Source organism: Ochlerotatus camptorhynchus, unplaced genomic scaffold (assembly GCF_037179485.1).
Source record: "Ochlerotatus camptorhynchus isolate MF236.1 unplaced genomic scaffold, CSIRO-AGI_Acam_v1.1 ptg000175l, whole genome shotgun sequence".
Classification (NCBI taxonomy): domain Eukaryota; kingdom Metazoa; phylum Arthropoda; class Insecta; order Diptera; family Culicidae; genus Ochlerotatus; species Ochlerotatus camptorhynchus.
The window spans coordinates 267338-289889 of NW_027040665.1; the positions used below are offsets into that span (position 1 = coordinate 267338).

The following is a 22552-nucleotide window of genomic DNA, read 5'->3' on the forward strand; positions in this document are numbered from 1 at the left end:
AATCGCTTTCTCATGTTGCCTTTAAAGACAAAGGGACTACCTTCACCAACCTCTGAGTCAGAGCCCTGATCATCATCTGGAAAAATGGAGTATGTGTTTTTGGTTTTTGGGGTGGTTTGGGAAGGATGAAGCGGTGTATTTTAAGAGTTCTGCAAGTGACCTCTTGGAGCCAGCTTGCAAAGACCGCTTAAGTTTTTCTCCCTGCTGTTTGTTCTTCGGGCAATCAACCAAAGCAAGGCAAGGACCATCTGCATGCAGCGGTGTGACCAAGTTGCTTGCATTTTGAGCAGTTCATTACCCGCGGTAAAAACAAGCATACAGGCAGTCGAACCTTCCCAATTACGATGACAGGTAGCGCCGATCCTAAAAAGGTCACACAGAACGAGCCTGACAGAGAATACGTTTTTTTCGTGCCAATGAGAGACACTGATTGAATTTGGATGTAATCCAGAATCTTCACTTTTGGAAGGGCACGGTTTTTAAAAATACCGAAGGATTCAGCATGAAGGAAATTTTTTTACTTATATTTCTCCCCTTAATGATATCGGTTACGGAAGAAAAATATTTTTTTCAGATCCTTCGAAATCCGAGAAATATTCAAAGGTTTTTGTTTGGGCCGGAAAAAACAACCCAAAAATGTTTTTCTTCCGTAACCGATATGGTAAAATTTTACAGAAATCTGTAAAATAATCTTAGTGTGCACGGACCTTTTGAGCCGCTTGGGTAAGCTTTATGGCGGGGGGTCGCAGAAATTTTTAGGGAACGGTTGGAGTAGGGGGAACAGGTGGACGAGGGGGCGATGGTGGAGAAGGGGGCAGGGGGTTGAAGGAGGCTGTTGTTTAGACATCACCTTTGGGTAAGCTCCAGTGCTCGTTTTGGGGTCCGAAGTAGAATCCCCTGAGGTATCCATTTTCTCTTCAGTGATAAGCAGATTTTCGAATGATGGAGATTTAACAGACTCATCATCGGAGATATCTGCTAGCGAAATACCCCCGCCATCATTTGTTTCATCCATTGCGGGGTCTTAAGTACCTCCGCAACAGATTTCGACATAAACAAGAAAAAAAAATATGCGTAAAACAAACAAAATAATAAAAATTAAAAAATTAATAATAATAAAAAATATAAGAAAAAAAAACTTACCCAGAAAATATAACGGTAAAAATAATACTTAATCCAACAAAGCAAAAAAATGTGCCAGGAAAGTTAATCAACACTTTAGGGAGATTAATCAGACTGCAAAAAAAAACAGTAAGTGAAAAAGAAGAAGAAAAAAAAACTTTCAGGAAAAAACAAAAAGGTGTCAAAAAAGTTAATCAACACTATAGGGAGATTAATCAGATTGCAAAAAAAAACTCGCAAGTGATAAAAAAAAAGAAAAAAAAAATGTAAACTTTTTCAGAAAAAAGCAAAAGGATGTCAGAAAAGTTACTCAACACTGTATGGAGATTAATCAGGTTGCGGAGAACGGAAGATAACCGTTTGTTACTTAACTCTCCACACAAGCGCACGGAGTGTGGCTGATGACGATGATCTATCCTGATGTGAGGATGATGGTGATGATCGTTCTATTGTTGCCCTCGAGTGTTTGCAACAAAGCACCGGCTGGCTCGCCTGCTTGTGAACTCGATGACCTTGATGTTGCAGTGCCGTGCTGCGATGAAATTTGTTGGCTAACGATGAACAGCTCATCTGCCGGACTCGGCCGGAAATGACTGCTTCCTTTCTCGAACGATTGTGCGGCAAATGCAAATCCGCGATGCTCATTAAACTGTTGTATGAAAGCGGATTGAAAAAAAAACTCAATAGGGGAAAAAACTAGTACTGATAACGGAGTGCAAGCAACACTAGACCGAAACAGTCGAACGTTCGATGCGGAATGGTTTGCCTGTGTTCCATTTGGCGAATTTAAACTTAAATTTGACAGGTAGAAAATTATCAAATAAAGGGTGATACGGTCAAAATTTGGTCAAGGGAAAACGCGTGTAAATCGGTGAAATCGTTTATTTAAAAAATCAAATTAAATTTCTTTTTCAAGTTCAATTAGTATAAAATTCAGGAAAAATATTCAGTTAGGCTTCCGCTTTTCCAAATCCGAATTGCCGGGCCTTACGCTTGACCCCTGCCATCAGATTTTGTACAGCCACCTTGTCCACCTTCTTCGCCGCAGAAAGCCAGTTTGCCTTGAACTGCTGCTCGCCCTTAGAAGTTTTTTTGGTCTTCTTTAGGTTCCGCTTGACAATAGCCCAGTATTTCTCAATTGGGCGGAGCTCTGGCGTGTTGGGAGGGTTCTTGTCCTTGGGAACCACCTGCACGTTGTTGGCGGCGTACCACTCCATGGCCTTTTTACCGTAATGGCAAGATGCCAAATCCGGCCAAAACAGTACGGAACAACCGTGTTTCTTCAGGAAAGGCAGCAGACGATTATTCAAACACTCTTTCACGTAAATTTCTTGGTTGACAGTCCCGGAAGCTATGAAAATGCTGCTTTTCAAGCCACAGGTACAGATGGCTTGCCAAACCAGATATTTCTTTGCGAACTTTGACAGTTTCATGTGCTTGAAAACATCTGCTACCTTTCCCCTTCCTTTTGCCGTATAAAACTCCTGTCCCGGAAGCTGCTTGTAGTCGGCTTTGACGTAGGTTTCGTCGTCCATTACCACGCAGTCAAACTTCGTCAGCATCGTCGTGTACAGCCTCCGGGATCGCGCTTTGGCCGTCGTATTTTGTTTATCATCGCGATTTGGAGTCACTACCTTCTTGTAAGTCGATAGTCCGGCTCGTTTTTTGGCTCGATGCACGGTTGTAGACGATACACCCAGCTTATTTGCGGCATCTCGGAGAGAGAGGTTAGGGTTTCGCTTGAAACTACCGGCAACTCTCTTTGTCGTCTCAGCGGTTTCCGGTTTTCGATTTCCCCCCGATCCAGACTTCCTGGCTGTCGACAAACGTTCCCCAAACACTTTAATTACATTTGTAACGGTTGATTTGGCAACTTTTAGCGATTTTGCCAACTTTGCGTGCGAGTAGCTCGGATTTTCGCGATGCGCGAGCAAAATTTTGATACGCTGCTCTTCTTGCTTGGACGGCATTTTGACAACTGAAGAGTGAATTCCAAAATCAAAATAGGAGCAACATTCTACACACACACACCTTCAAAATGAGGGGTGTTCAGGTTTTTTAAATGCAAAATTGAAAGAAATACGTCAAGTTGATATTGACCAAATTTTGACCGTATCACCCTTTAAACCTGCTATTGTACCAAACTTATTTCTAGCAGACCAGGAATTAATTTGGTTACATATGGTAACCCTACGCACGACGCGAAACGCTCATATGTAGTGAAATACTTGATTTAAAATGATCTTTAGTTCTTGTATTTATGTGGTTTACATTTATGACTTATCTAGTGACACAGATGCGTCTTTTCAACTTTAGTTCTTATGAAATTTCAATTATTTCTAATTACAGTTCCTAGTCCAATCAGGCCTGTTTAAAGAATGACCACCTTGGTGGGATTGGTTTGTGTCTCATATGTAGTAGGTCCATTATGCTTAATATGCTTGTAGCAAAATAATGCTTCAACAGCGCTCAAACCTATGCTCTGGAGAGTGGGCTCTGCAGTGAAGTCTCTCGAGAGGTAAACCCTCGGGAGCTTTTAGGTGAGTGAACTCGAGAGCACACTAAATTCATTTCTCTAGAGTGAGTGATTTTAGTTTTCACCACAGAAGTTCTCAATAAGCACTCTCTCACATTTGGATTGTCGTGTTCTCACCGTAAACGTGGTGATTTTCTCGCATGAGTTGCTATGCATACATCCTCAGAGTAGGCAAAATATGCGTAGCTAGAGCCAAGGTGGCTACATATAGGTGTTCTAATGTGTCAAATTCATGATTCAGCCATGTTGGATTTTTGTATGGGACAGCGACCGAGTTTGTTTACAATTTGATCTAAAACCGCACTTTTCCCCCCACGACCTCCTCGCCTATATAGTGACAAAGCTGTATCACCATTTATATACCCACCATGGCTAGAGCCATATTAGGGTGAAATGACATCACTGGTATGCAGCGAGGCATCGTTCAATTTAGTCGCAATCTCCGACACCGGCAAGAGACTCAACTCAAGGCGGACCTTTTTGACGTTGGATAACGTCTTTCGGCACATACCCCCCGGCAAAATTGAAAACAGTCATTTTGGATGCGTTACGAAAAATTAAAAGATTTTGAACGATAATAACTCAACCGTCTCTCGATAGATTTACGAAATAAAGGCATCAATCGATTGGAAATATTTCTAGCAATTTACTGAATGTTTCAAAACTATTGATTTCATTCTGTAAACTAGTGAAACATGGTTAAAAGTAAACCATTGTCTAAAGATGGTGAAAATCGATTGATTTTTTTATATTCTTATACTTTCTCCAACCGAGACATCAGATGCGAGTATCTGACACCTCTGATATTTTCTGTTCTACTATATAAGCGTCCACAAGGTCGCCCGTTCCATCATTCTCTATCCGATCGTCGACCCAGCAGCAGAGCAGCAGTACCAGAGCAGCGGAAGCAGAGCAACGGTAGCAGAGCAACGGCAGCAGAGCAGCGGCAGCAGAGCCTGGGGGCGAAAGGGCAACTACGCCGAGTGCGTTGGTGCCAGTGCTCCGGTATACTGGGCCGCCGTCATGGAATGCCCAGCTGCTGCAGTTCTCAGTCGGTCGTATTCACCGTCTGCTCCGCAAGGGCAACTACGCCGAGCGCGTTGGAAAAACGGCCCTTTTCAGGGCCACAACATTATCAAGAAAGAGTTTAACGATTAATTTTCTAAAGTTGAATTTTCGCAGAGCCATATTTTACCTCGAAAAATAATTTTAAAATTCTTAACAACGAGAATCTTGAAAACATAATAAAATTTACTTAGCAAGTACCATACGTTATTTTCTAGTGGATTGGGCAAAGACCTTTTCACTTTGATATGAAAATAAAGTGAAATTCATTTCCAAATCATATACCGGACCCGGCTGTGTTTGTTTTCAAAATCTCGAAAACAAACCCCCGCACACGTTCTACTTCGTTACTTAATCTAGACAAGAACGGAACGAACGATTTTAAATTATAAAGGTCTCTTAACTCTTTTGAATTATTGTGGTGGCCTTGAAAAAGGCCGGTTTTGTTAAGATTTAGACGGGGTAATTAAGCGCGTTCTCCACGAATACGACGAGCCAGCTGGATGTCCTTCGGCATGATAGTGACGCGCTTGGCGTGGATGGCACACAGATTGGTATCCTCGAACAGACCGACCAGATAGGCCTCGCTAGCTTCCTGCAGAGCCATAACAGCTTAGCTCTGGAAGCGCAGATCGGTTTTGAAGTCCTGGGCAATTTCACGGACCAGACGTTGGAAAGGCAACTTTCGGATCAGCAGTTCGGTGGATTTCTGATAGCGACGGATCTCACGCAAGGCGACGGTGCCTGGCCGGTAGCGATGGGGCTTCTTTACTCCTCCGGTGGCTGGAGCGCTCTTGCGAGCGGCCTTCGTTGCCAACTGCTTGCGAGGAGCCTTTCCTCCAGTGAACTTGCGAGCGGTCGCTGAGCCATTTTGTTGGTTGTGATGTGTATTCAATGAAAGCACACTGTGGAATAAAAAATAAAAATCACTTCCATTCTGTTTTATAACATGCGTTTTCTGTGTTCAACCAATCAGAAACGATGAAAGAACAAGAACACAAGACACAACAACTAACAAAAAGAATTTAACCCTCGAGTAGGTATAAAACAGCCAAAATTTGGAATTTTTTTTCACTTTCGTTTCAACCTTCATCGACGTTACAATTATCATACTAGAAAATGACTGGACGCGGCAAGGGTGGAAAAGGACTTGGCAAAGGAGGAGCCAAGCGTCACCGAAAAGTGTTGCGTGACAACATCCAGGGCATCACTAAACCTGCAATCCGTCGTTTGGCTCGTCGTGGTGGAGTTAAGAGAATTTCCGGTCTCATTTACGAAGAAACTAGAGGAGTGCTGAAGGTATTTCTGGAAAACGTTATTCGTGACGCCGTTACTTACACCGAACATGCGAAGAGAAAGATTGTCACCGCCATGGATGTCGTTTACGCTCTGAAGCGGCAGGGACGTACTCTGTACGGATTCGGGGGTTAATTTAGTATCATCGACACAGAACAAAAAACCGGCCCTTTTCAGGGCCACCATATAAATTTAAAAGGTGTTTTAGAATTGACTTTCTTGCCAGAATGTGAAAGGTTGAAGTGATGTGATGGAGCGTTCATCAATCTGCGGGTGTTAAGCTTAAATCAACGTAGGTCCTGCTGGTTACCGCTACTAATCCAGTACCGACAATATTCTGCATACATTTTGGTGTGGTAGTTCCAGATACGTTGTGCACTTCCGGAATCGAGAGAAGAAATTAATGAAAAGGCCTGAGTTGTCCGAACGCGCTTTGGGGAAAGATATCGCAAAAGAGTTATTAAGGAATATTCCTAAAATATAATATACACAATTAAGTACAACACATAACAGACGTTATCCAACGCCAACCCTGCGGTCGTATCTAGTATACAACCCTTCCAAAAATTTTTCTTGCTTCTTTCTATTCTCACTAAAAATCGGCCTATTGTGCTTATTCAAAGGCCACTACTCTATACGGTATATTTTAACAAAACTGAGACACGTATTCAAGAATTTCTTTGACGTTCTATTGTGATTAAAACCCTGAACATTTATAGGATCATATATCATTTGTATTATAATTCAATAGGTACATAGGCGTAGCCAGGGGGCAGGGGGGCAACTACCCTCCCCCCCCCTAAACTCAGCAACACAAAGGCTTTCGGGGAAATGGCGTTCGGTGAAATGGCATTCGGCCAAATTTTCCATAGTAATTTTTTTTTTCGCTTCTCCCTAACTCGAAACCTGGCTACGCCCTTGAATAGGTATAAGTTTATACTGGATATTTCCATTTGCTTAGTTGCGCTTTAGGTTTTTTGGTCTGTTATCCTAAATGTAATTAAAAAAAATACAATACAATAAATCACCAGACCATTTGGGAGTACCAGAATTACTCTGTACATAAAATTTGATTTTCTGATTGAAATTTATGGATTAAAAAAACACTTCTTACTATTGAATGCTGTTCATTGAAGCTGACAAACTGATTACCAATAAAAGTTAAACAATTAATTACAATAATGGGAGTCATAATGGATACGTACAAAATCTAATGAAAATAACCATAAAGGAACAGCAACCCAAATAACAGAGCTATTCCACAAATGGTTTTTATGTAACCCGGAACACGTCGTTAAGCAAAATAACCGTACCAATTTTATAAGGGTAGGGTAAAAAAGTCTTCGCAAATAATATTTCCAATAAAAGGTTTTTAGGGGTACAAAATTTGAACATTGCCTATTTATGAACAGTTCTAGTTTATTCGATTTACTTTTGGAATCGGCGGATACCAACATGACTATAGTTAAATCTACCAACAAAATTATAGATATACCTAACAAAACAAACTGAAGAAGAGGTATTATAGGCAAAATATCAAAAATAAACTTCAAAATATGGTGATTACATGGAACACGAATTTGACCCCAACAACTAGAAACACAAATTAAATGTAAGAACTAACATCCAAGGTTTCATATATATATATATACAACACCCAACCGGGAAATGTAAGATTCTATAACAGATTTTGATGAAAAATAAGCAGATTTGCATTGTTTTACAACATGAACAGATTCTGTAATGCGGTCGCCGGAAGTTTTTTTAAAAACTTTTGTAATTTTCATCAGTCACGCTTATCACTACACCACCGGCGCCGGCTTAATGGTAGCTCGTTATCAACCAAGCGAATATGGTGTAGTGAATAGTTTACCGTTTAAAAACATTTATTTGCTACTATTTTTTCAATGCCTATAATCGCATATCAGCAAGGTTGTTCGACTCATTTCGTTATAAAAAAGTATTTTTTAAATTGTGAAATCATTAAAAGTTATTATACTATTTTGTACTTGTAATACAATAAGACGAGGTTGTTAACCATATATTTGACAAATAAAACAAGTCAATTTTGCTTTCACAAAGAGCGATTTTATAATCTACTCAAACAAATAACCTTTTTTGTCATGTCATAAAAACTCTCATGTTATGTCATACAACAACTTGTAACAACATATCATCATAACATCCAATGAATTAACGAACAAAAAACATTTGCATAGTTAAATGAGTCGAATAACCTTTGCTTATCAGTCCCAGACACAATTTGGCAATTAGGTGTTGCACCGTTGTGGCTAACCTCAATATAATGATAGTACAGTGGTACTGTTTACGTGGACTTAGTTGATTTTTGAAAAGGCTCTAATGTTGGCCTATAGATATAAGATTGGGCCCATCGTTGAAAATCTGCTATTAATCAATTTTATCTAGATGAACGCGTCATTGGGACTGGATATTTTTGGTCGCTATTGAAAATTTAGTCGATTGCTGTATGTATGGGCCCAAATTAGAAGCATTTTTGCCGACATTACATCCATTTCCCCTACATGTATTAGGTTTTGCACCGTCGGGGTTAACCTCAATCTGATGACAGTTCAGTGGTACTGTTTACGTGGACTTGTCAATTTTTTCTTGGGTGGATTTTCTCGATAATTTTTCAGACTATAGTGAGGTGTAAACCATACTTCTGCAACGTTCACGAGCAACATCTTTGCAACGCGCTGTTCCTCGACAATTTTCAAGTTAAAATTCGGAAATTTTATAATTTTTTTTTTTAAACGACGAAGTCTAAGAGGAAATTTTCATTACGTCGAAAGTAACAAAAACAAATAAATTAATATAAAAAAAGTAACAAAGGTAAACAAAGTCGAGCTATCAGTGTCAATCGATGGGCCTGCTTTTACACTATATACTGTCCGAATATAGGATCACATCCCATTTTTAAATTTATTTACCAGTCAAATTGCTTTTTGACGTAATCACCTTCCGATCAAAATAGTTTTCGATGTTACTTAAGTCACCCGATTTTTATGGAGATGCCGTTTGTCTTAAGTAACAGCACTGAGAAACCCGTGAAAAGTGTACTTTCATCGTTTCGCTTTCTCATTATTAAAGTGAATAAATCGAACTGTTTGTTGCTAAGATGATTTCGGTGGTCCTAAAATGATGAATGGGCTGCACGTAAGGAGACGTAATTGATTATTCTCCCGAATATCCTGGTAAATACACTTTGACTTAAGTAACAATAAGGGCCACCAAACGACGTATAATAACTTTTGACTCAAAAACCAATATTTTTTAGCATGAAAGCTAGCGATTTGCATTTGTATGATTAAAACCCTGCTTAATATGTTAAACATTGCCATCACTATGAGATTATATGTGTTTAATTGGAAATAGGAATAACTTTTCGGTCATCAAAAAAAAACTTCAAGAGCAAATTTTCATTATGTCGTAAGTAACATTCGCACCAATCCGAGAAAAATTAAGTGACGTTTTTCCTATACATTGCATTGCTTGTTTCAAAATCTTAGACCCCTCCCCCTTATAGCGTGACCTAATATACGCATCAACCCTTAACATTGAGTTCATTAGTGACGTCACGCTGCACAATCTAATATCAGGCATAACATTTGATAACAGCACAAAAGCTTTTGTAAACAATCTTTTTAAGGCCCTTTACATGCGAATCGAAGTACGCTCACACAAACCAACAACATCATTGGATAAGGGCAACTCTCACCTTTTCGAAAGTGGTATTGGTTTGCGTGGGCGTACTTTGGTTTGCGTGTAAAGGGCCTTAGAAAGTGTGTTTACAAATGCTTTTGTGCCGTTATCAAATGTTACGCCTGATATAAAAGGTGATCCAAGATACGTTTCTCAGTGGAATTAGGTAAAGAGACTGAATTGGGTAAAGAGGCGACATCTTATTGGAAGATTGCCGTAAAAGCTCGACGCAGATGTCGCCACTGCATGATGATGATAATGTTGACAGACTGCATATAAAATTCGTGAAAATTTGCATTAAATCATAATTTCCATCAAGCCTGCGTGAAATCCTTCCAATATAACATTCGAATTGAAGAAGAAAATATTTTTACGATCAGACTGATGTGCATCTTTGACTTTTCCAGATGAACTTTCATAAGATATATTCATTTCATTTCACGGCTCCATCAATGCTGCATCGTACGTATGATGTAAACAGAAGTAAATTGCTAAATTACTCAAAATAAAGATGATTTGTCATCTTGTTAACACTTTATAAACCATTGAGCACCATTTTATAGTACGGTGCGTGTTGAGTAAATCAAGTCCCGGTGCGTTTTCCGTCGAAAATTGTGAGTGGCAATATGTTTGCTTAAAAAAGGCCAAAATGAACATTTATTGAATATTGGCGTCCTATACAACCAATTCTCTGTTACCACCAGCATGAAAAAACTTTTCTAAGTAAATTCACTTAAGCTCCACTTTCATCTTAGAGTCACTCGTCAATAGCGGAGAAAGCCAGATTTTGTTTTGGCTGCGTACTTGTTGAAAATCTCGGATTTTCGTTAATACCCCGAAATCGGGGTAATAAAGTGACATCCGAGATTTAAATTGAGGATAATACCAACAATCAATTCGAAACTTAAGATTTTAAATTGGCTCACTACTTAACTAGCCTATTGGTCCCAAGCAAACGATTAACATATCCCATTCCAGTCGAAATTTTAGTACTACACAATGTTTGTTTTGATTCACTATGAAAGTTTGACAGATAAAATGAAGGGTTCGTGGATTTTCCTATGTTTCGAGGGGTGCATCGATTAGCTTGGGACCGAAGACAGTACCAGAGCTGAGCCAAAAAGTTGAGCTCGTTTCTTCGGGACCTTCTGGTCTTAAAGCCTCTATGATAATACGCCATGGTGCTTAGCAAAATCGAGGATAGTACGAGATTGGCGAATTATCCTCGATGGAGATTACCGCTATAATACTAGTAGGTCCCGAAGAAACGTGCTCAACTTTTTGGCTCAGCTCTGGTACTCTCTTCGGTCCCAAACTAATCGATGCACCCCTCGAAACATAGGAAAATCCACGAACCCCTCATTTTATCTGTCAAACTTTCATAGCAAATCAAAACAAACATTGTGTAGTACTAGAATTTCGACTAGAATGAGGTACGTTAATCGATTTGCTTGGGACCAATAGGCTAGTCAAGTAGTGAGCCAATTTAAAATCTATAGTTTCGTATTGATTGTTGATAATACGCCATGGTGCTTAGCAAAATCGAGGATAGTACGAGATTGGCGTATTATTTATCAACCGGTGAACACTCGTGTTTATTTCAGTTACCGTGTGGACGTAATTTGTGATGAGCCCCGGTCCCTTTCAAATTGTATCATTATTTATGTACGGTCCATATATTTGAAATGACGTTTCACATTCATCTAGTGATGGCCGATATTCATTCGAATTATCGATTAATCGATTAACGAACCGAAAAGTAAAATATTTGCAATCGGTTATATCATGCCGATATAAGCATTAACTTCTCCAGAGGATCATCACCGATCGTTTCAAACATGTGCTGCACTCTCATTGGTGGAAAAATGGCAGCACAGCGAACAAAAAAAAATCGATTAGTTGTTAATCGAGTAATTAAAAAATGGGACACCTCTGATTTTGGTGTGTTTGTTTTGATAAAAATGAACGCAAAATTTCATCTCTACCGAGGGGGCAGCAAAACCACAAAATTACCTTGAATACGAGGGGTATTCAATGGATGAAAGGGACCGTCAAAGAGGACACTAAAATAGAACGTTTTTCCTCCGACAGTTTCATCTTAGTATTCATCTTTGATATTATCCTCAATGGAGCTTACCGCTATAAAAGAGTAAGAAGGCAGTTGTCTCCTCTTCCTCTAAGCTGTTTACCAGCACTTAAATTTTTTTCGAAAAAATAATAATTAAGAATTCCGTGGAGGACATTGCAGAAGTGTGTTTTACATCTCACTGCAGTTTGAAAAATTATCGAGAAAATCTACCCTTCAAAAAATCGACTAAGTCCACGTGAACAGTACTACTGAACTGTCATCCGATTTAGGTTAAACCCGGCGGTGCAAAACCTATTTGCAGACTATTCGCGGAATTTCCAAACCAATGCCAGCAAATTATTCACTATTTTATAAATCTCAATTTTAAGATATTGTTGATTCTAATCGTCTTATAGTACGTTCAGACTACAGAGTTATAACATGTTATAGCGCTATCTTGATGGTGGTTTCTGTGTTGCGATTATTTGATAACCGTTATAACATGTTATTACTGCTCAGTCTGGACAGCGCTATATGCCTTGTTCAGACTACAGAGTTATAACGTGTTATAGCGCTATCTTGATAGTGGCTCTGTGCTGCAATTATTTGACAACCGTTATAACATGTTATAACTCTGTAGTATGAACGTACTATTACATTCAATATGTGCTGTGCTTTCATATGCTATAAGGCTGTCCACGAGACAGTTGCGATCAGCTGACTTTTTTGTTTACCAAGAACTTTTGATAGATCACAGTAAAACTGGCAGTTTATTCTCATATGAATTTCTGTTTTTTTATGTTTACATTCAGCATCATGACATCTAGATTTATAGCTGTCAGTTCCACTGAGAAACGTCTCTTGGATCACCTTATTGGGTTAAAAATTCGTAGTTTTTTTTGTTTCATCCGTATGGATATATTCTATGTCCTTGTTTTGTAATGTGATCGGTACAAACAAAAAATGTGACAAAACTTGCATCTAACCTCGGGATATGTGTTTCAGTTTTACAGGTTTCTATCAGGTCATCAAGCATAACTGTCACTGCTAAGTATTGATTATTTGCTGATATGAATGCTATTTTTTTTTTTTGTTTTTTAGTAGCGACTTTAGTATTTAAAGTTTAATGATTGTTTGTAGTTCATTTATATCATCCAATAGAAAATAGTACAAAATCGAAGTTATTTCTACATAAAAGCCAACAAAAATAAAATGAATCGATATACCATCAGTGTACTAATTTTCGCTCATGTTGCTGGTGTTGAAAACTGCAAGTTTTGTACACACGGGACCCGAGCAAAGTCCAGCATCAAAATGACAGCAAATTGAAATCAACTTTTGATATCAACATGAAACTGAAATCATAATTTGATTTCAGTTTACGCAATGGACAAATTTGATACCTAATTTTGTTTTCATTTTGCTGTACATTTGCTCTTCAAAAATATGTTGTTGCGGGTTTGTTTTCATTGCCTTAGCATAACATCAAATTGAATACTTCAAGCTGAACATTGCATTAGGTCCTAAGTAATATTGATCGATTCTCTTCGTCGACTTTCTCTTTCGTTAATAACTTGAGCACATAACCGTTACTTGTTGTGTTTGTCGTATTAGGTGCTAGATAAAAGCTTCTTTTAACGATCTGTGTGCTGAAAATACCTGGGCATGTCTTTATATCAAGAACTTTGCATTAGGTCCTAAGTAACATTGACAGATTCTCTTCGTCGACTTTCTCTTTGTATCCCCACGGCCATGTAAAGACATTCCCAGGTATTTTCAGCACACAGATCGATAAAAGAAGCTTTTATCTAGCATCTAATACGCCAAACACAACAAGAAACGGTTATGTGCTCAAGTTATTAACGAAAGAGAAAGTCGACGAAGAGAATCGATCAATGTTACTTAGAACCTAATGCAATGTTCAGCTTGATATGGCTGTGGAAATACAAAGAGAAAGTCGACGAAGAGAATCTGTCAATGTTACTTAGAACCTAATGCAATGTTCAGCTTGACTTGTTTTGTTATCAACAGGAAAAATTGATATCAAATTTAGTTTTCAGTTTGTTTTCACCGATAGCAGAAATAGTTTTCAATGTGATGTCATAGGAAGATTTGTTTGCTCTCAATTTTGATATTTTAACCCTTAAAACGGCCAAAACGACACCAACCTGAGTAATCATTATCAGCGAAATCACAACATCAAATTTAGATTTCACCATTTTCCACCATATCCCACGACAAAACCAATAGGAATATTTAAGTGTGTTTTCTTCAAAACATTCAAAATTTCTTGCAAAACATTATTATTTTTTTCGGAGCGGTAAGTTATCATTTCCGCTTAAAAAACTCAAAAACAAAACGACATAAACGCATTATTTTCTCTTTATTATAAAGATTTTTAACCGAAGTTCATCTATTTAAAAACGCAAATGCAAGTATCGACAAAATATACAGTATTTATTTAAAACAGTTTACTGTTTTTAACACTAGTGCATCACCAATGAAATCAACGCAAATTTGAGTTAAGTTTACTCACCCATCATAAAAAGTGCAGGAACTCAGCGAGTTAATTTACTTAATGTTTTTACAGGTTTTTCCAGGAAAAAATCCCGAATACGACAAAAGTAAAGATTGGATTCTCTCAGTCTATTGGTACTGCTCCTAGACTCAGTAAAATTTTCGTCAATTTTCGCCATTTTCCGGCAGATTTGAGAAGTTTGACACAGGAAAACATGACACAAATTTACTCATCGCTGAGTTACAGCACCTTTTGCGATTATGAGTAAACTGAACTTAAATTTGGGTTGATTTCATTGGCCGTGCAAGCGACTATGGGAAAATTAATAGAAATTGGTACCCTCATGGTATATCAAATGTTTCGTATGATATCGATTTAAAACTGTTGGGTTTTTTTGTATTCACATAAAAATTCTCTACGTTTTGTGTTTGGGTTAGATATGTTGCTCCATTATTAGCTTATTTAATGTATTATTGTTTTCGTATAAGATTAGTTACAAAGAAACAATATGTTTCTATTGGTTATGCAATATACCTACGATTCACTACACTCCTCGACAGTTGCTGTAAATATTACAAACCGCATTGGATAATTGTGCTTTGAGCCACAATAAATAGCTCGTTTGCTCAAATTATTTATCAGTCAAATGATGAATTCCATTGCCGTTTTGTTGTTCAATTTTCTGCTCAGTGATAACATTCACCAACTCCTCAACAGCTTTATTCAAATCACCTATTGAAATAAAAAAAATAAGCATGAGTAGAATTTTCAATGGACTTTTCAAATGACTTTCTACTAGCGATTCTGAATCAACAAATTAGGGCCCGTTCAAATATTACGTAACACAAAAATGGGTTTTACATACCTCCCGTTTGTAAAAACGCAATTGTTGTGTTACGTAATATTCGAGTGGTAGGAAAAGTTATTTTCAACTGCTCGAATGAAATGGTTAATTGGTAACGTATAAGATTATTTATAAATTTTTATGTAAGCATTAAGTACCTATACATTTATTGATGTCAGAATCGTATTGTACGGTTTCGTGCTGAGAGAGTAAATAGGGAAAGGAGCATAATGATCACCTTGAGCAATATACAAATTTTTGGTGACTTAATGCAATAAAATTTAAAATGTTAGGCTTCTTCACTTCCGGGTGCCTTCCATTCCATGGCTATACAAATATTTTATGAATTTATGGAATAATAAGATAGTTTGTGTAAGCAATAAGAAAAAAATAATGAAGTTTGTGTAAGCAATAAGAAAAACAAATAGTGAAGTTTGTGTAAGCAATAAGAAAAAAATAGTGAAGTTTGTGTTTGACACATAATACCTGCCAATTTTGCTACATGAGTCGCAATAAGCGATTTTATCATTTCTCGCAGCCACTCTTCGCGAAGAGGCGATCAGAAAATCGCTGGACGCCAGTAAGATCCTAATTACGGCATACTGGACACGGCATGAAATAATGGACACGAAACGGCACAATGGATTGGATACAACGCTAAAGGGCTGACAGTCGTGCTATTCTGGTCCCTGAGTAAAGAAGGGTGGTACCTTCTTGAAATGGCGAGTGGGATAATAGGAACAATCAATACGAAACTAACGATTTTAAATTGGCTCACTACTTGACTAGCCTATTGGTCCCAAGCAAACGTTTAACGTATCCCATTCTAGTCGAAATTCTAGTACTACGCAATGTTTGTTTTGATTCGCTATGAAAGTTTGATAGATAAAATGAGGGGTTATTGTTTTTTCCTATGTTTCGAGGGGTGAATCGATTAGCTTGGGACCGAAGAGAGTACCAGAGCTAAGCCAAAAAGTTGAGCACGTTATTTCGGAACCTTCTAGTCTTAGAGTTACCTCTATGATAATAGTGCGGCTGCCCCGTCCCGATAAAACCTTGGCATGCCTTCGGATACGTTCAAAACTCGTCACCAATGACGGTTGGTGAAAAGTAGGCTCAGATGTAACATTCCTGACTTACGCTGATCTGGCTCTGAACACGGCCCCCATGAAGGACCGTGTCAACCTTAGCATGGCCTCCTTGGTTGCATAGATAACCATGGGATCACGATAGGCGACTACGAGTGTAGATAGCGACCCAACAGAATGGAGAAAAACGGAGAAAAAAACAAAAAAGAAGAAAATAATAAACCCCAAAAAAATATGAAGGACGACGACAAGACGCCAGAAAGTGAAAACGGAGGAGCGAACATGTTTGCAAGGAGCAGGATATTGCAGAGATCACCAGTGTTGAACCTTAAGGTCAATCCAGCAGCTTGGGAGACCAAATTGATGGAGGTCAGGAGGAGGATCAATGAACTCCATGACTTCGTCAAGGATAAGAGCAACATCCACAAGGCAATAAAGAGAAAACAGCAGCTGAAACACAGGAGACGCCAAAGGGACCTCGAAATCCACGCTCGGAGAAGAGGAAAAGGGAAACGCCAGGAGAGGAAGAGGAGTTGAAAAAAGGACAAGGAAGACAACAAGGAGGAAGGATGGCGTACCATCCAGAAGCCGAAGGAGAAGTGAAAAAAACGGAAGGAAAAAGAAGTGAAGAAGAAAGAAGAACATAAGAAGGAGATACCTAGGACTCATCAGGAGCGGAGAAGGGTGATGCTCTGATCGTCGAAGCAAAAGACAAAACGTCGTATGCAGCACTCCTCCGTTCGAGAGGATCCGGAGTTGAAGCAACTAGGAGAGAACGTGGTGCAAACCAGGGGCACCCAGAAAGGCGAGATGCTCTTTGAGCTGAAGAAGGATCCTACGATCAAGAGCTCAGCCTTCAATAATCTCGTCGAAAAGTCTCTTGGCGAAGGGGCGAGCGTAAGAGGAGACAGTGGTCGAGTGCAGGGACCTGGACGAGATCACCACAGAAGAGGAGATAAGAAGTGCGTTGAGAGTGCACTGCGATCTGGGAGATGTCCCGATGTCAATCCGAATGAGGAAGGCGTACGGCGGCATGCAAACGGCGGTTATACGGCTTTCGTTTGTTGCAGCGAATAAGCTGTTGGAGACGGGCAAGGTCAAGGTTGGCTGGTCAGTGTGCTCACTAAAAGCCACTCCTCGCGTTACCAAGCAACTGGAGCGATGCTTCAAGTGCATGGGATTCGGTCACCAGGCGAGGAACTGCAATGGTCCTGACAGATCTGATCTGTGCAGGAAATGCAGAGAGAAAGGCCATATTGGTGTATGCTCAGCAAAAAAGAGGACGGTAACGATCATACGACGGGAGGCTTCAAATGCCTAGCATACAAAAAGACGATGGCAGGCCAACAGTAATGAAGGTAAACCAAATAAACCTCAATCATTGCGACATTGCTCAGCAACTGTGGTGGCAGTCGACAACAGAAACAAAGTGCGACGTTGCAATCATTGCGGAACCGTATCGAGTCCCTCCCGATAACGGTAACTGGGTGGCGGATAGAGCTGGGATGACTACTATACAATTTATGGGCAGATACCCCATTCAAGAAGTGGTTGTGAGCTCATACGAAGGTTTCGTGATCGCCAAAGTCAATGGAATCTTCATGTGTAGTTATTACGCACCCCCCAGATGGATGATGGAGAAGTTCCATGATTGATTGATTGATTGATTTATCTTTATTAAGGAGGCTTTTAGCCTGAGGCTGGTTCGGCTCCAAAAGTTCCATGATATGCTGGATGGACTTACCGAAGAGCTGATCGGACGACGACCGGTAGTCATCGGAGGAGACTTCAATGCTTGGGCAGTGGAGTGGGGAAGCAGATGTTCCAATGCAAGAGGGCACAGTCTGCTGGAAGCTCTGGCAAAACTGGAAGTTATGCTGGTCAATAAAGGCACCAGCATCACTTCTCGCAGCGATGGTCGATGAGCACGGATTGTCGGAGAGGCAGTTCGGATTCCGGACAGGGAGATCGACGGGGGATGCAATTCGGACAGTGGTCAAGAGAGCTGAGAAGGCCACCAAACAGAACCGGAGAGGAGATCGATATTGCGCCGTGATAACGATCGACGTCAACAATTCGTTCAACAGCGCCAGCTGGGAGGCCATCGCCGAAGCGCTGCATAGAATGAGGGTCCTTGACTACCTGTGCAGGATCCTGAGGAGTTATTTCCAGAACCGTATTCTGGTCTACGAGACAGACATGGGAGATAGATCGATTAGGATCACAGCGGGAGTTCCAAAAGGCTACATCCTTGGTCCAACACTCTGGAACGGGATGTACAACGGCGTGCGAACGCTGAAGCTGCCCAAAAGAGTTGAGATCGTTGGCCTTGCGGACGACGTCGTCTTGACGGTAACAGGCGAGACGCTGGAAGAGTTGGGAGAGTTGTCAACCGAGGCGATCGACATGATTGGTAACTGGATGCAAGGAGCGAAGCTGCAGATATCCCTCCACAAAACGGAAGAACTATTGGTCAGTAACTGTAAAGCGGTACAGCGGGCAGAAATCACCGTCGGGGAGCACGCCATAGCCTCGAAGTGTGTGTTGACATACCTGGGAATATATGCCTGTGAGAAGGCTTCGAAGGCCATTAACGCGATAGCTAGAATCATGCCGAACAATGCTGGTCCCAGCAGTAGCAAGAGGCGTCTTCTGGCCAGTGTGTCGTCATCGATACTGAGGTATAGAGGTCCAGCCTGGGTTGCAGCACTAGAAACGAAGCAGAACCAAAGGAAACTGAGCAGTACGTTCCGGCTCATGGCCATGCGAGTCGTGAGTGCGTACAGAACCATCTCGTCGGAAGCAGTCTGCGTTATCGCCGGTATGATCCCTATCGGCATCACTTTGGCGGAGGACACCGAGTGCTACAGGCGGACAGAAGCCGGAAGAGTACGGAAAGTTGTGAGAGTGGAGGCAATTTTATAAATTAAAAAAAAATAACAGTTTTTTTTTTTAAAAGAAAGATTTTTTTTAAACAATTTACCAGCTTACACTTTTCACCAAATTTTAGGGCATTCCTTCAGTTTTCATGATAAAACAATATAGAGATAGAAGGGTAGTGTTTTGAAATAATCAATGTTTTACGTTTTTTAATATTAATTTACTAAGTTTTTCATTCAGAGTACTTTTTCCAAAAAACTAATTTAACTACCTACAACTTCTTCACATCTGTCATTTTGATCAGATTAATAGTTTTTATGTTATGATTTTTTGAAAAAAATATAATCAACTTTTTAATACGCCCTTTTCAAAAGTTATTTTGAAGAAAAAAATTATGTATATAAGTCAAATACATTATTTTTAAATTGCAACCATTGGTACCAGCAACCAAGTGAACAGTGTTTCATTAAAATCGGAAGGGGTCGAGACAAAATTGACATTTTATTTAGCGTTTTGAGCTGGAAATGTTCAATTTATATCGATAGGACAGAGATTAATAGTAAAATTATGTTTAATACCTTCTTTTGTCATAAATCATCAATTTGAAATATTTAAAAAATGTAACAAAAAATTGAATTTAAACAAGCTTAAAACCAGTGTAAAGAAAATATCGAAAAATCAAATCTCACCAGAGAACAAGATCACGCTTGATTTTCGTAGACTAATATCAACAAGCAAACAACACAGATTCGCAAATTGTTTCGGATCGACCTTTTACGATTATGATGAAACTTTACACAGTTGTTTGTTATTGCCCAACATGCCATTTTACATATTTGGTTCCCTAGTTTTGCACACGACTAACACTTGAAAAGGGCGTATGCAAAAATGATACGCATTAATAGAAAAATATATATCTAGTTGATTTGTTTGATCGAGAAGGTGTCTTAGAAGAAATTGCGGACAAGTATTGTGCCTTCCAAAAAAAAATATACACTGTAAAAAATTATAATTTTTTTTTGCAAAAAAAAATCAAAATTATCAAAAAAAAACAAACTCAAATTGCATTTTTTTTTTATTATTTTTTATTTTTCTTTATAGTTTAGATAAAGTCATACCTACTGACACTGTGCATTTGCTGGGGCCTCCCTTAGCTCAGTCGATAAAGGCACAGCTACAAAGCAAGACCATGCTGGAGGTGGCTGGGTTCAATTCCCGGTCCGGTCTAGGAATTTTTCGGGTTGGCAAATTTCTCGACTTCCCTGGGCATAGAAGTATGATTGGACTTGCCACACAATTATACCATTGCAAAAATGGTACAGGCATCGAAAGCTCTCAATTAATAAATGTGCAAGTGCATCTAGAACACTAAGTTGAGAGCACGCTATAAGCTAATATGCGTTATGAAATAAGCTTGAAATGCGAAGAAGAAGAAGACTGTGCATTTGCTGGGCAAATCATAAACAAAAAAGTTGCGAATTATTGAAAAAATAAGTACTTTCCAAAATACCACCTACAGTTATCGAATATCTTTAAAATAGTTTAGTTGAAGATGCTAATTTCAAATAACAGACTGTAGTGGTAATTTTTATACGATAGATGGAGTAGATGAAAGCATAGAGTTGATAGTTCCGTTAGAGTACGGCAGTGTGAAGATTGTATATAGATATTAGACAAGCGAGCTAGGACAACTTTTAAGGAAGGTTCAAATCGGTTTTTTCATCTCTCTTTACCAAACCCCCCTTTCAAAGATATTCGATAACTATCGGTAGTATTTAGGAAAATACTTATTTTTTCAATAATTCATAACTTTTTTAATTATGATTTGCCCAGCAAATACACAGTGTCAATAGGAATTTCTTTACCTTAGCTACAAAATAAATATAAAAAAAATATTTTAAAAAGATAAGCAATTTCAGTAAACATCTCAAATGGGCGAAAATTTCTTAAAATATGCGATAAGTGAATTTTAACCTACGAGTATCTCGAAAATAACAACTTTGGGCAATTTAAGCATTATGAGCTTTTATGTTGTAAATTTGATGTTTTTTAGTATTAACACTATTTTAAAGATATTCGATAACTGTAGGTGGTATTTTGGAAAGTACTTATTTTTTCAATAATTTATAACTTTTTTGTTTATGATTTGCCCAGCAAATGCACAGTGTCAGTAGGTATTACTTTATCTAAACTACAAAATAAATATATACAAATAATTAAAAAAAAATGCAATTTGAGTAATTTTTTTTTAATAATTTTGATTTTTTTGTAAAAAATATATATAACTTTTTACTGTGTATATTTTTCCTTGAAAGGCACAATACTTGTCCGCAACTTCTTATTAGACACCATCTCAATCAAACAAATCGTTCGCAAGACATATGTTTTTCTATTGATGCGTATCATTTTTGCATAAGCCCTTTTCAAGTGTTAGTCGTGTACAAAAACTAGGGAACCAAATATGTAAAATGGCATGTTGGAAAATAACAAACAACTGGGCAAAGTTTCAACATAATGGTAGAAGGTCGAACAAAAGAATTCGTCATTTGAAATTGAACTGCTGTATTGTAAGCAGAGATATCGCAGCTCAGAATATCAAGCTAACAAAACTCACCAGCTGCAAATCTCACCGAACTGTGATGAGATTGAGTTTCATGATGTTTGCTTTATACCCGGACGCAACCGAAACTTCCATAATGGAAGGTTGCAGTCGCTTCGTGCCTGCCTTCGGTGATGAGAAAAAAGAGATAACATTATTATGTCTTCTCTTTGTAAGAAAATGGGGTGCAACGAAGTTATTTTTGAGGCGATTCAACTCTCAGCTTGAACTTTACACGTTGTAAATAGTCTCGCAATAACAAAGGAGCTTGTAAAATCAATATCAAGCATGATATTTTGCTCCAATATCACATCCCAAGTAACAGTGCAAGTTTTATAGTGGTTTTAAAGCATGCTACAAGTCTAAATCATGGTCTACAGAACCCTCATAAAACCAAAATTGTTACTTGGGAAGTATATTGAGAGCGTATGAGAGTGAAAAAATATAATTTTGATAATGATTATGCCATCACTGAAACAAAATTTCCTAGAATTGCCGTTATACAAAAGTTATTTTGTAACACCCTAAGCTATAATTTGGAGGGTGAGCGTCCAGGTTTCATGACAGAATGCTATTGTGGGACACCCTAATATGCAGTGAGCGATAAAGGAACTATGAGCGGTGAATAGCGACCTTACGTTATAACATAACGTTTCAAGACTCCCTTTACGAAAAAAAATATAGGTGAAATTATATTGTTAAACTTCTGTTTGAATAATTTTTTTTTTGTGAGTTTATTATATTAATGCAAATAAAACAAATAGATACCCACATATTGGCATCATTGATAACTTTTAAAATAAAGCTTAAATG

General features: G+C 38.7%; 2 protein-coding genes across 5 annotated transcripts in view; one reads left to right on the top strand and one right to left on the bottom strand.

The window, feature by feature from the left end:
• Window positions 1-5842: 5842 nt before the first annotated feature.
• Window positions 5843-6154, top strand: LOC135701686 (histone H4-like). The gene has a single exon (XM_065222540.1). The coding sequence runs from the start codon at window positions 5843-5845 to the stop codon at window positions 6152-6154; it is 312 nt and encodes a 103-aa protein (XP_065078612.1).
• Window positions 6155-12792: 6638 nt separating this feature from the next.
• Dys (Dystrophin) overlaps window positions 12793-22552 on the bottom strand; it is an 83365-nt gene continuing 73605 nt past the window's right edge. For 3 of the 4 annotated variants that reach the window (XM_065222542.1, XM_065222541.1, XM_065222543.1), the window contains one exon: window positions 12793-15060. In XM_065222542.1, the coding sequence (XP_065078614.1) occupies window positions 14960-15060 (101 nt within the window). In that variant the 3' untranslated portion in view covers window positions 12793-14959. The remainder of the gene's footprint in view (window positions 15061-22552) is intronic. The other variant, XR_010517650.1, reaches the window with a different exon arrangement.

Bases quoted from the DNA above. Each gene is read 5' to 3' on its own strand.
- LOC135701686 (XM_065222540.1), top strand. From the start codon at position 5,843: ATGACTGGACGCGGCAAGGGTGGAAAAGGACTTGGCAAAGGAGGAGCC.